The 12,944-nt window shown below is 34.3% G+C and overlaps 1 protein-coding gene across 2 annotated transcripts in view; it reads left to right on the top strand.

The window, feature by feature from the left end:
• Nucleotides 1–2,051: 2,051 nt before the first annotated feature.
• LOC134664394 (S-adenosylmethionine synthase) overlaps nucleotides 2,052–12,944 on the top strand; it is a 33,636-nt gene continuing 22,743 nt past the window's right edge. Inside the window, exons 1-5 of one of the 2 annotated variants that reach the window (XM_063521017.1) lie at nucleotides 2,052–2,389; nucleotides 2,713–2,790; nucleotides 2,867–2,989; nucleotides 3,169–3,278; nucleotides 4,467–4,610. In XM_063521017.1, coding sequence (XP_063377087.1) covers nucleotides 2,275–2,389; nucleotides 2,713–2,790; nucleotides 2,867–2,989; nucleotides 3,169–3,278; nucleotides 4,467–4,610 — 570 coding nt within the window. In that variant the 5' untranslated portion in view covers nucleotides 2,052–2,274. Of the gene's footprint in view, nucleotides 2,390–2,712; nucleotides 2,791–2,866; nucleotides 2,990–3,168; nucleotides 3,279–3,772; nucleotides 3,886–4,466; nucleotides 4,611–12,944 lie in introns of both variants that reach the window. The other variant, XM_063521016.1, reaches the window with a different exon arrangement.

Here is a 12,944-nt window from a genome sequence, read left to right as displayed (position 1 = left end):
TGTATTTAATTTGAGTCCTTCGAGCCGGATACAATACGTTGTAAATAAGACCACAAAATACTCGTAATTGCTGAATGGCATTGATAAGGTACGAAATTTGATAAGCCAACTATCGCCATTGATTACTGAATTAGAAAAATTGGTTCCTGGTCACCGATTAAATTACATCGTATATACAAAATACCTGTAGATTCATAAAAGTGGAGGTATTGACAGCACACGCTATCAAAATCATTGCAGACTTTTCTTGGTCTAACTCTACTTACCTACTTTGAAAGTCCAACTAGCTCTATAAAAGAAATACAATGGGAACAGTGAGAGTGGAATCTCAATATTAAAAAAATGCAAATGTTGATTTTACAAATTTAAATTATTATAATCTGTATTTGTGACGTTGTCTATGAAAAGGGACCTTATTGACGATGGCGCTTATGCCATTGTTAACGATGCTCCGATATAAATACAATGCCTCACAATGCTGTGCGGCGTAAGCGCCATCGACAATAAGGTCCCTTTTCATAGATAATGCCAATTTCTAAAAATACCTAGGCTAGGCCAAAGAGAATTATTGTAATATAGAGAGGTAAATCTAAGAAAAAAACGTGCCTTTAGTAGCCCCTAAATAGCTGAAAGGGATAGTGCCATACATTAGAAAGGGACAGCATGATTCGTCCCTGAAGCGTTCGTTCGATGTTCATCGGTTTTGTAGGAAGTGTCATTACTGACTCTGTACTATTATTTATTCTGTGATCAGAGTTACCGAAAAATATATGGAGCTATACAGAGCCATCTCGCGTATACATTTCGAAGCACGAAATTCTCTTAGATTTAACGCATCTTATCTTAGGCTAGGCTAAACATTAAGCGTTGAACTCGATCTTGGCCTATGCTTTATATCTTAACAAAATATGCACGATGTTATCTAAAAGCACGATAGGTACCTACTATAGGACACCTATTTAAATGAATCGATGCAATCGCAACGGTTTCAGTTGAAGTTTGTCACCGCAACGCGTACGGTTTCTTTGCGGTGTACCTAAAATAAATGCTTTCGATTTTGGTGCTAGTGAACATACAATAATATTATTAGTGAAACTTTTTGAAGTATTTACAAGGTTTCTTTTATTTGCATGTGATACAACATTTAAAGAAATAATAAGGTAAGTTTTCGGTTCCAGCTGACATAGAAAAACAACTGAAATAAGTAAGCTAAAGAGTACTCACTCCATACATTAGTTTCCTTATTTAAATCTGAGGTATGGTAATAAAACGTGTTAAAAAAAGTTTATTATAATTCTCTGAAAAGTTCATACTTATTAAGCCATCTTATTACTTATTTGTAGTAAACAAATAAGTTTTCTCAAAACTCGCTTAAATAACTTACTTATTTTAAAAAGCTTATTACCTATAACTATCTGATTTTAAGTTAATCTGTAACTTTAAGTTATTTCGCTTTTACTGAACTGTGACGCGGTGGGCAAAGTTATGTTGAAAGGGCAAAGTTGTATACTTTTACGGTACTTATAAAACTCGCTTAAAACTTATTGGGTTTATCTCTATGTAGGGAGTGAGTACTCTTAGCTTAAACTTAGTTATAACTTCTTGCTCGGGTACATAAAGAAATGATTAATCTTTTCTCTATATATCTGAGCAAGATGTTGTTGTAAATTTTAAAAGAAATGTGTTTAAAACTAAACCAACACGGTATATTGTACTAAGCTGTCAATTCTTTTATAAACCTTTTCAACTTTAGTTTAGAGTAGGTATTTAGAGTACCTATTTCAGAGATTATTCGTATTTTTTCCCATTTATTCCTGAATTTTTTTATTTAAGAAGACCGCCCTTTTTCATGAAACAGATACGTCAAAATTATCTGTGGCGTTTTTACAAATAAGAAGGGCTTCAAATAAAAGTTATGGATTTATATTCATCATACACATTAAAGATGTACTGAATAATGAGATTTTTTTATAATAATTACCGTATAAACTTAAATATAGCAATTTTTTGATTTTAATTTGTTGCTTTTCATTTGCTTACAGGTCTAGAAGAACATTTCATAAAAGTCAAAACAAACCATTTTGGCCAATAACAACGCTTGAATCTGTCAGCTGTACTAAGCGCGTCATCGCTTCTTATTGGTCATTATTTGCGTCTCTGTCGCGCCGCTCCGACCTTATAAATATCAGCGCGAACTCGCGCCGGACCTCTTTTCCACAGTGTTAATTCAGGGGGTTTTAGTCGGGTTATTTTGTGAGCTAACTCTTATTCAGAATGCCGGAAACTTCAAAAATGAATGGATACACAAAAACTAACGGACACAGTTATGATATGGAAGATGGATCAGTGTTCCTTTTCACCTCCGAATCGGTTGGTGAGGGTCATCCAGGTTAGTTTCAAATCTCCAATATCAAATGCTGCAGGAATCATGTTACTCGAAAGATGGCCGCCTTAGGCATGTGCGCAGATAATTTACGAAATATCAATGTTGTGCTGGCTAGAAACATGCTAAATACGATTCAGCCACTTTAAGACTGCTATTGGGTTCCACGGTTCCTGTCGATTACAATGTTACATCATGGGCGGCAGACGATTACATTTGTCAAAATAGTCGCAACACGTGGTCCGAGCCAAACAATGATGAAATGGACTATTAATTTGCTGGTTAACTATAACAGCATGGATTTTACAACTGATCTGGTTTCGTTTCAGATAAAATGTGCGATCAAATAAGTGACGCGATACTTGACGCGCATTTAAGACAAGATCCGGACGCAAAAGTAGCATGCGGTGAGTGCATTATCGATTTTTGCAGTGTTTGTTTGAAGTACTGTGAATGTTTACTAACAAGTGCTACATTTAACAGAAACTGTGACAAAAACTGGGATGGTCTTGCTGTGCGGCGAAATCACCTCTAAAGCCAATGTAGACTATCAGAAGGTAGTCAGAGAAACCGTCAAGCATATCGGCTACGATGACTCATCTAAAGGTAAGCATACATCTTCATTATCCTTGAAATATTGTCATTATAGTGATAAGCAGACATCTAGAAGCTGGCAACATGCCAGATACTGAACAAGACGTTTAACTGTTCAGTAAAATCTAGACTGTCATTAAAAAACTGTATGTTTATATTTGAAACCTGAACTATTATTTCCTGCACAATAGGTTTTGATTGGCGTACACTAAACTTATTACTGGCTATTGAGGAACAAAGTCCAAATATTGCAAAAGCATTTGAAGATAGAGAAGAAATTGATCTTGGGGCAGGAGATCAGGTATAAATTCTATTAGAGCCTGTTGCACGAAAGAATTATGGGTTTCAAACTGAACGCTGGACTACCAGAAATTGGCTAGTATTATGTGCATACTAAAACATTTGTGAGGTTCCATGCAAAAGGTATCACATTGTTGGTTGTCATAAGGACAATATTATTAATTTATCATATCCAATTTACCAAAACAATTTCTTGATAACCAACAAAGTGGCAATTTTTTGCCTGAACATTACATATTTCATAATTCTACATTAAAAAATACTACAATTATAACCTACTAGAAAGTTTAAATTTCATCAAAATGGTACTTTCCATTGTGACTCATAATTTGGATGATTGCATCAGAAAAATGAGATGAATATTAGCATTTTCACTTATTTCATCATACTTGGGAAACTTACATTTGGCAGGTTAAATCAGAACAAATAATTAAGTATGTACGAGTAATGTAGTAAATATCATAAATATTATACTAATGGGCATGTTGGGACCAGGGTTTGATTACAAGACATGCAGTGTCATGTTGGCGCTAGACCAGCAGTCTCCGAACATTGCTGCCGGAGTGCATGAGAACAGAAATGACGAAGAAGTAGGAGCTGGTGATCAGGTAACTGTCCCTCTCCTTTTCACCTGGTCTCATTTTCATGATCTTGCACTTTTCACCTCATTACAAGTTAAAATCTACAGTATTTGCCATACTAACAGTTTACTGTGTCCATAAATGTGATGAAATTTCTCTCACTGTTACCAGGGATTAGCAAGTGTTAGAGTAATACAGCATTATGACCACTCGTTTCAGTTAGTACCATGGTTACTTCAGTAATTGATTATAATTGCGATTAATAACATTCATTATGACATCCACATTAGTAAGTTCTGGGTCAAACATTAATTTTAGGAGAAAAATAGTTGATGCCATTGCAAATATTAATAATAATAAGTTTGGCATGTGATAAAACTACTAAAAACCTTTTTTTTATAATATTGTTTTCCAATTGTTTTCATGTTTTGATAAATCAATCAATAGTAATAACTAATAATATCTCTGATGTTCTCAATCTCATCTGTTGTATTGTGTTATATAGAATTTGTAAAATCAAAAATCAATAATATTAATGTTATTCATTGAATTACAGCTGTATTACAAATTTGCAAACACATTTTAAAACTATGTATTTTATTATACAGGGCCTAATGTTTGGCTATGCGACAGATGAAACAGAAGAATGCATGCCACTGACAGTGGTGCTGGCACACAGACTAAACCAGAAGATTGCAGACTTGAGACGAAATGGAGAATTCTGGTGGGCTCGCCCCGACTCCAAAACTCAGGTAACATTTTATATCCTTATTTGAGTTGAAATTATCGGAAACATTTTGAATTTAAATCGTAAACTACAGTCAAAGAATTAAATTTCTTACCTGTTTCGTACCTTGTCACATTGACAATCAATATGAAAGTCGCTAGAGACCTCATTCTATTGTCACTGTGTCAAAGTACAAAATGGGTAGGAAATTAAATTCTTTTACTCTAGATAGTATAAGCTTAAACTTATCGTGATGAATTGAGTATACTTGATAAGAAATGCAATAACGGTAAATCACATATAAAATTGTTGTTTAAATGGTATTTATTCATCTCATTATAGTTAACAAAATGATGAAAGAGATGAACAGTCTCCACTAAAAATATACCTAAGCTAATAGTAGAAGAGCCGGCCGCAAATTTTCTAACCGACTTGATACCACGATGAAATACACAATGGGAAACCATAAAAGTGATGCTAAGTCCGAATTCGATAGTCTGCCACGGCGGAACTTGCCGAAAGTACGAAAAAGAAGGCCACTTCCGGTGCGAAAAAAGGGGGCTGATTTAACCCATCTGATACCGAAATAATAGTTATGGCAGCAGTTAGAAATTTACATGTAGACACATAAAAGCGAAGTCTGCCAGTATTTTTTTTGCCGGAAGTGCTTGGCAGACGCTCTCAAAGGTGGCCAGCGGGACCCCTAATTTAACCCATCTGATACCACCATGAAACCAATTCCAGTCGGTAGGTATGAACCCTCATGTCAGGAATATATAAGTCTGCCAAGGCTTTTCCTGCCGAAACACCTTGGCAGACGAGATTATGTAAGCAAGGTCGGCATCGGTTACCCTACACTAACCCATCTGATACCACCATGAAACCAATTCCAGTCGGTAGGTACGAACCCCCATTTTAGGAATATATAAGTCTGCCAAGGTTTTTCCTGCCGAAACACCTTGGCAGACGAGATTATAAACAAGATGACCATCGGTTACCGTACACTAACCCATCTGATACCGCCATGAAACCAATTCCAGTCGGTAGGTATGAACCCTCATTTCAGGAATATATAAGTCTGCCAAGGCTTTTCCTGCCGTAACACCATGGCAGACGAGATTATGTAAGCAAGGTCGGCATCGGTTACCCTACACTAACCCATCTGATACCACCATGAAACCAATTCCAGTTGGTAGATATGAACCCCCATTTTAGAAATATATAAGTCTGCCAAGGTTTTTCCTGCCGAAACACCTTGACAGACGAGATTATGTAAGCAGCATCCACATACGAGGGATCCGTATTTTGGGATTATACAGATTACGGACATTATTAATAGCTGTAGGCTTATTTATTACATTATGCTTATACATATTTGTATATTATTATGTTATTAATAAAATATATTTATAGTTTATTAAACCTAAACTTAATACATTGGGAATTCATTACCTGCTTACGGCAGTAGTAGGGATAAGTGGGTCAGTTCTGGCTCACTGAGCCAGGCCAACAGTCCCTCCCCCTTTTTTCCCTTGTTGAGGCCCTGCAACCTTGCCTTGAACCCAAACTAATGTCATTGTAGCTCGAATCTAACCTAATCTATTTTTATTGCTTTTAGAATATTTCAATTATCTACTTTTGCAAAGTTAAAGGTTGAAATCTCTATTTCGCAAAATGGAATTTTAATGTGACTTTAATGTATGTGCAGTCTACTTAGTAATTGGGTTTAAAGATATAAAAACACACATTTATTTCCTATCCTAAGTATCCTATCATAAGTTTATTCAAATAATATTCTGAACATATATAGTAATTAGACTGGTCATATTTTTCATAAAATCTATTTCGCCTGGCAAAGCATATAACTTTTTGGCAACCGGGTTTTTTAACCTAATTAGATCCCGCTGAATCCGAATTTGCCGGTTGCTCGATCGAAATCTTGACCGGAAGTGAGATATTTGACATTAAAGGTCCCTTTTTTTCGTTTTTCGTAAATAACTCTTAAACGGTGGCACATAGCAAAAAATGTTCTATAACATAAGTATTCTGCATAAAATTGCCTACAAGAAAGATTCAGTACAATTTTTCGCTAGGATCAATATTCAAAGAGATTTTAACGCGGGAAATTTAATTATAATCACTTCTAAGGTCCCGTTTTTTAGGTTTTCATAAATAACTCATAAACGGTGGCCAATATCAAAAAATGTTGTTAGACGTTAATAATCTACACAAAATTTTGAACAAAAAAGATTCAGTATACTTTTCGCAGGGATCAATATTTAAAAAGATAATAAAGAGGGAAAGTTAATTATAATAAATTCTAAGGTTCCTTGTTTTTATTTTTTCGTTAATAATTTGAAAAGTATGACTCATAGCAAAATAAAAACTTATACATAAATAATAAACGTAAAATTTCCTACAAGAAACATGCAGAACACTTTTCGCTAGGATCAATATTTAAAAAGACAAAGCAGCGGGTAAGTTAATTATAATCAATTTTAAAGTCCCTTTTTAGTTTTTTGTAAATAACTCGTAAACGGTGTCCCATAGCGAAATAGGTTTTTAAGAATAAATTATCTACATAAAATTTCCTCCAAAAAACATCTAGAACACTTTTCTCTAGGATCAATATTTCAAGCGATATTAAAGGAAGAAAGTTAATTACAATCAGCTCACAGGTCACTTTTTTTAGTTTTTCGTAAATAACTCGTAAACGGTGGCCCGTTGCAAAACAATATTCTACATAAAATTGTCCACAAAAAAGGTTCTGTACACTTTTTCGCTACGATCAATATTTAAAGAGATATTAAAGGGGGTAAGTTAATTATAATCAATTTCCAGGTCCCTATTTTTAGGATTTCGCAAATGACTCGTAAAATAAGCCTCATAGCAAAATAAGTTCTTAATGTTCTTGTAAATAAATAATCGATATAAAATTTTCTACGAAAGACATATGGAACGCTTTTCTCTTTTTAGGGTTCCGTACCTCAAAATGAATAAAAACCGGCCAAGCGCGAGTCGGACTCGCCTTGCAAGGGTTCCGTACATTACCCAATTTTTAACAGTGTATTTTATATGTTAAACGCGAGTGAATTGCCTTTAAAAAACCTGTAGGGATCGGTTCAAAAACTAAGTAATGTCCGACTCGCGCTTGACTACATAATTCTAATAGGTTTTTCTGTCATCTATAGATTCTATTCTGTATATCTTTTCAAAATTTTAGACCCAGTAGTATCGGAGAGAAAGCCCCCTTCCCCAAAATAAAACATTAAAATACAAAAAAATACCCCCCCCCCTTTATCTCCGAAACTACTGGGTCTAAATTTTGAAAATAAAATAAAATAAAATAGTTCTTTACCTATATAGACGTAAACCTAAAAATAGGGACCTGGAAATTGATTATAATTAACTTACCCCCTTTAATACCTCTTTAAATATTGATCGTAGCGAAAAAGTGTACAGAACCTTTTTTGTGGACAATTTTATGTTTAATATTTATGTAGAATATTGTTTTGCAACGGGCCACCGTTTACGAGTTATTTACGAAAAACTAAAAAAAAGTGACCTGTGAACTGATTGTAATTAACTTTCTTCCTTTAATATCGCTTGAAATATTGATCCTAGAGAAAAGTGTTCTAGATGTTTTTTGGAGGAAATTTTATGTAGATAATTTATTCTTAAAAACCTATTTCGCTATGGGACACCGTTTACGAGTTATTTACAAAAAACTAAAAAGGGACTTTAAAATTGATTATAATTAACTTACCCGCTGCTTTGTCTTTTTGAATATTGATCCTAGCGAAAAGTGTACTGCATGTTTCTTGTAGGAAATTTTACGTTTATTATTTATGTATAAGATTTTTTTTGCTATGAGTCATACTTTTCAAATTATTTACGAAAAAATAAAAACAAGGAACCTTAGAATTTAGTATAATTAACTTTCCCTCTTTATTATCTTTTTAAATATTGATCCCTGCAAAAAGTGTACTGAATCTTTTTTGTTCAAAATTTTGTGTAGATTATTATCGTCTAACAACATTTTTTGATATTGGCCACCGTTTATGAGTTATTTACGAAAACCTAAAAAACTGGACCTTAGAAGTGATTATAATTAAATTTCCCGCGTTAAAATCTCTTTTAATATTGATCCTAGCGAAAAATTGTACTGAATCTTTCTTGTAGGCAATTTTATGCATATTACTTATGTAATAGAACATTTTTTGCTATACACCACCGTTTAAGAGTTATTTACGAAAAACGAAAAAAACTGACCTTTAATGTCAAATATCTCACCTCCGGTCAAGATTTCGATCGAGCAACCGGATCGGATTCAGCGGGGTCTAATTAGGTTAAAAAACCCGGTTTCCAAAAAGTAATATGATTTGCCAGTCGCATCAAGAAGGAGAGCGATTTTGAATTTTTTTGTCTAGTCTAAATATCATTACTTATTCTGTGTACAGTGGAGAAAACGAATGAAATTATGCAATTTGATTTTGCTATTTTTAAATAAAGAGTAACTAAACAGTATTTTCCACAGTTGTTGGTAATGATACCATCTCTTACAATTTCTCTTCATGAACATTTTATGATACCTAACCTTCCAGTTTTCGCCCGAATTGATCAAAAAATTCACCAACTCCATTTACACCAACCAAATAGAAAACGGGTCCGTGTCCGAATTCGTGATCTCGAGTCCGGGTCCGCGTCCGGGTCCAGGTTCAGGTAGAAGTCGAATTCAAAATCTTGCTTGTTTTGCCAGTGGGGTAACTTGCTTAACAATCAATTAGAAAAAGACAAGTCGTCGAGGAGTTCCGTTCTGATCACCATCAGCAATACCACTTCATCAAATGCCACTGTTCTTAATGTAAATCCTTGTTTGCCTGATGAAAATACAAGAGTCACTATACAATGCCATTAAGATTTGTAGAGTTCCCTCGATTCCTTATGGATCCCATCATCAGAACTTGAGCTTCACGAAAATATGACTTAAAAATCTAACGTGCTTAACAAACATAACGAAGACACATCCCCAAACATGAGCTATGCGTCGTTGAAGAGTTCCATTCTGATCATCATCAGCAGTTTCACTTCATCAAATGTCACAATTCTGAATGTAAATGCTTGGTTTGTTTAAAATACACCAGTATCACTATATGTTAGGGTGGTTCAAAAACATTTTTTTTTCCTAAGGGGCACCCCCTTATTTTGTTATACTTATTATGTTGATAAATTGAGATTATAGTTGAGATAAATTAAGAAACTTGGTGTAAAAGTTTCTTAATTTATCTCAACTTTACTTCGTTTTTTTTTAGCATTAGAAATTAGGTAAACAATCTTGATGTGTCGTCTGCTTTCATAAGTAATAGTTTTTGAATTTTGAAAAGCGTTTTTCAATTAAAAGACATGCTAAGATCGCTTACCTTCTTGCAAGTTCTTTCTAATGCTAAAAAAACGAACTATACAATGGGTAGGACATCAATTTTAAATGAGTTTGTATGAGTACCTCATTTTCTAAAATGAGGTGTTACAATGTCTTACTTCAAATGAGGTGAGGTACTAGCATATTTTCAGCGTCGACTATTCTATTAATCCAACGGGCCAATGGTGACAAAAATATTTAATAAATATACATATTAATGTATTCATCACTTCCTTTGTAAATTAATAAATAATAATAATTAAGGAGTGCAATTCTGGAGGTAGAAGGTAAGAATAGAACTAATAGGAGAAAGATCCCACATAGTAACTTAATTTGCTGCTTTTATGAAACTTTTTCTAATTTAGCTCTTTAGATTGTTAGATTGTTTTGTCCTCCTCCTTGCTACTTGATATAGTTTTAAGTATAATAATCACTAGCGAGAGCGACCCGCTCCGGCTTCGCACGGGTTAACAAATTATACATACACCTAAACCTTCCTGAAGAATCACTCTATTGATAGGTGAAAACCGCATGGAAATCCGTCCAATCGTTTTTGAGTTTATCGCGAACATACAAACAAACACACATACAGACAGACGCGGCGGGGGACTTTGTTTCATAATATGTAGTGATATATTTCATAACCATAAAACTACCACATTTTTAACAAACTAAGGAGAACAAATTCAATATTTTCACAAGTCATTATTATATAGAAGTGACTAACTTACCACTTCAGATAATTTAACAGTAATATCATCAATATGATATTAAACAAAGCACCATTCGCTCCGGCCGCCGCCGGCTACATTTACATTTCATTTTTTCATGCAAAAGGCACCAAGGAAGATCCGCGGGTAAATTTAATGGCGAAAACGATGTCCATATTTTGTTATTTTGGTATAATTATAAGAATTATCACTAGGTATTAGGTGACGTACGAACGAACAAAATAAATAAAAATATGTCACAATCATAATTTGTCAGTCCGAAGTCGTTTACAAATAATGTTAATAAAAAGTATTGCAAATTCAAATCGTTATAATTTACATCTACATGTTTATTTTACCTATGCAAATTATACTTACTTTTTATTTAATAAACTTGAAACTTATTGAAATGATCATATATTGTGTACGCTACAGTATTATATTTCAATAATATTTTAGTCACTAAAGGATTACTGTTTATAAGCAAGCTTCGTAAATGCCTGTCTGGTATACAGAGTGCGTACCGCGATCCATGTTCGTCATGTTGCCTCCCTGTCACACTTACGTACAAATTTACAAGTGCAACAGAGAAGCAACACGACGAACTTCCTTTTGGTGACTGATTTCTCGCGCCATTTTGACAAGTAAGTTAGGATCAAAAAGGCTTAAGATGTATGAAAGCTTGCAGCGCTTACGCTTGTTGTCTTTCGTGTTTAATTTTTAACGTATTTTCGGTGGTGACGCGAGGCGATATTGAAGTACGGCGCGTGTCTGTCTTACTCCCTCTTTGGGTATTTCTAATTCATTGTTTCATTTTGAAAGGATTTTTGAGGTGTTGACGTCACAGCGAGGCAGTGAATGGTACAAACTCAACGCATTTCTCGGTGGACCTTTTGTCGTTGCAATAAGGTTTGTAGTTCGGCAGTTGACAGTGTGGGCCATTACTCGTTTCTTCATTTGAGACATTTTGAATTTTCTATGTCGGCGAGCAGGCGAGCACCTAGCGCCTCGTGCCATCCAGGGACTCTTTTGCAAGTTGTGAGGAGCGTTGAGTTTTTGAGGTTCGCGAGTGAATTTGAAAGGATAAGAGTTTTTTTGAAATTTGAAGTGTGTGAATGATTTGTGTGGCAAGAGGTGTTTGTGATGCGCGCGAGTAAATGAGTAAAATGAATAGATGAGTAAGAAATTTTTGCGGTATGAAGTACTGCGACAAATTAACAAAATGAGTGGTACAAATGAGGTGCCTCGCGAGTGAGCGACTCAACACTAATTTCAACGTGGTTAAGCACCACCTTGTATAGTATACAAGGTGGTGCTTAACCACGTTGAAATTTTGTATGTTGTTTGAAACCCAACAAAAAGAGTAATTATGATTCAGAATTTTATTTAAAATATCTGGTTTCACACTATTTGCACATGTGATGTATAAGTTTTGAAGTAGAAAAACATTTTCTTTCAAAATAATATCTTATAAATCACACTTTCAAATAATGTGAAAACTACTACTTACATAAAAATCAAAAAAATAGTAACTTATTTATTTTTTTGATTTCATACAATTTGAAAAATTTCAAAGTGTTTGAGCACCCCCTTGTAATTAAGATTGCAAGATGCTTGGCGTATTTTGTCAACATAATAAGTGTAACAAAATGAGGGGGTGCCGCTTCTTCTAGCTAGAGTTTGAATTTTTCCCATACAAACGTGAACCACCCTTACAAGATTTGAAGAGTGCCCTCGATTCCTCATAAATCTCACCATCAGAACTGGGTTTTGACAAAGACGGAACCAATCTGTATGTATATACTTACAAGTTACAACTCAACTATAAAAATATTTTTCAATATCGATCCCAAAATGACGGAGATATCAAACATTAAAAAACCGAATTAATATCTCCTTTTTAGGGTTCCGTAGCCAAATGGCAAAAAACGGAACCCTTATAGATTTGTCATGTCTGTCTGTCTGTCCGTCCGTATGTCACAGCCACTTTTTTCCGAAACTATAAGAACTGTTGAAACTTGGTAAGTAGATGTATTCTGTGAACCGCATTAAGATTTAAACACAAAAATAGAAAAAAAAAACAATAAATTTTGGGGGTCCCCTATACTTAGAACTGAAACTTAAAATGTCTTTTTCATTAAACCCATACGTGTGAGGTATCTATGGATAGGTCTTCAAAAATGATACAATACAATACAATACTTTTTATTGCACGCCTCACATACACTTA

This window comes from Cydia fagiglandana, chromosome 5 (genome assembly GCF_963556715.1).
Source record: "Cydia fagiglandana chromosome 5, ilCydFagi1.1, whole genome shotgun sequence".
Lineage (NCBI taxonomy): Eukaryota > Metazoa > Arthropoda > Insecta > Lepidoptera > Tortricidae > Cydia > Cydia fagiglandana.
Note: the sequence above shows the minus strand (reverse complement) of the source record. Positions and strands in the feature narration are given on the sequence as shown.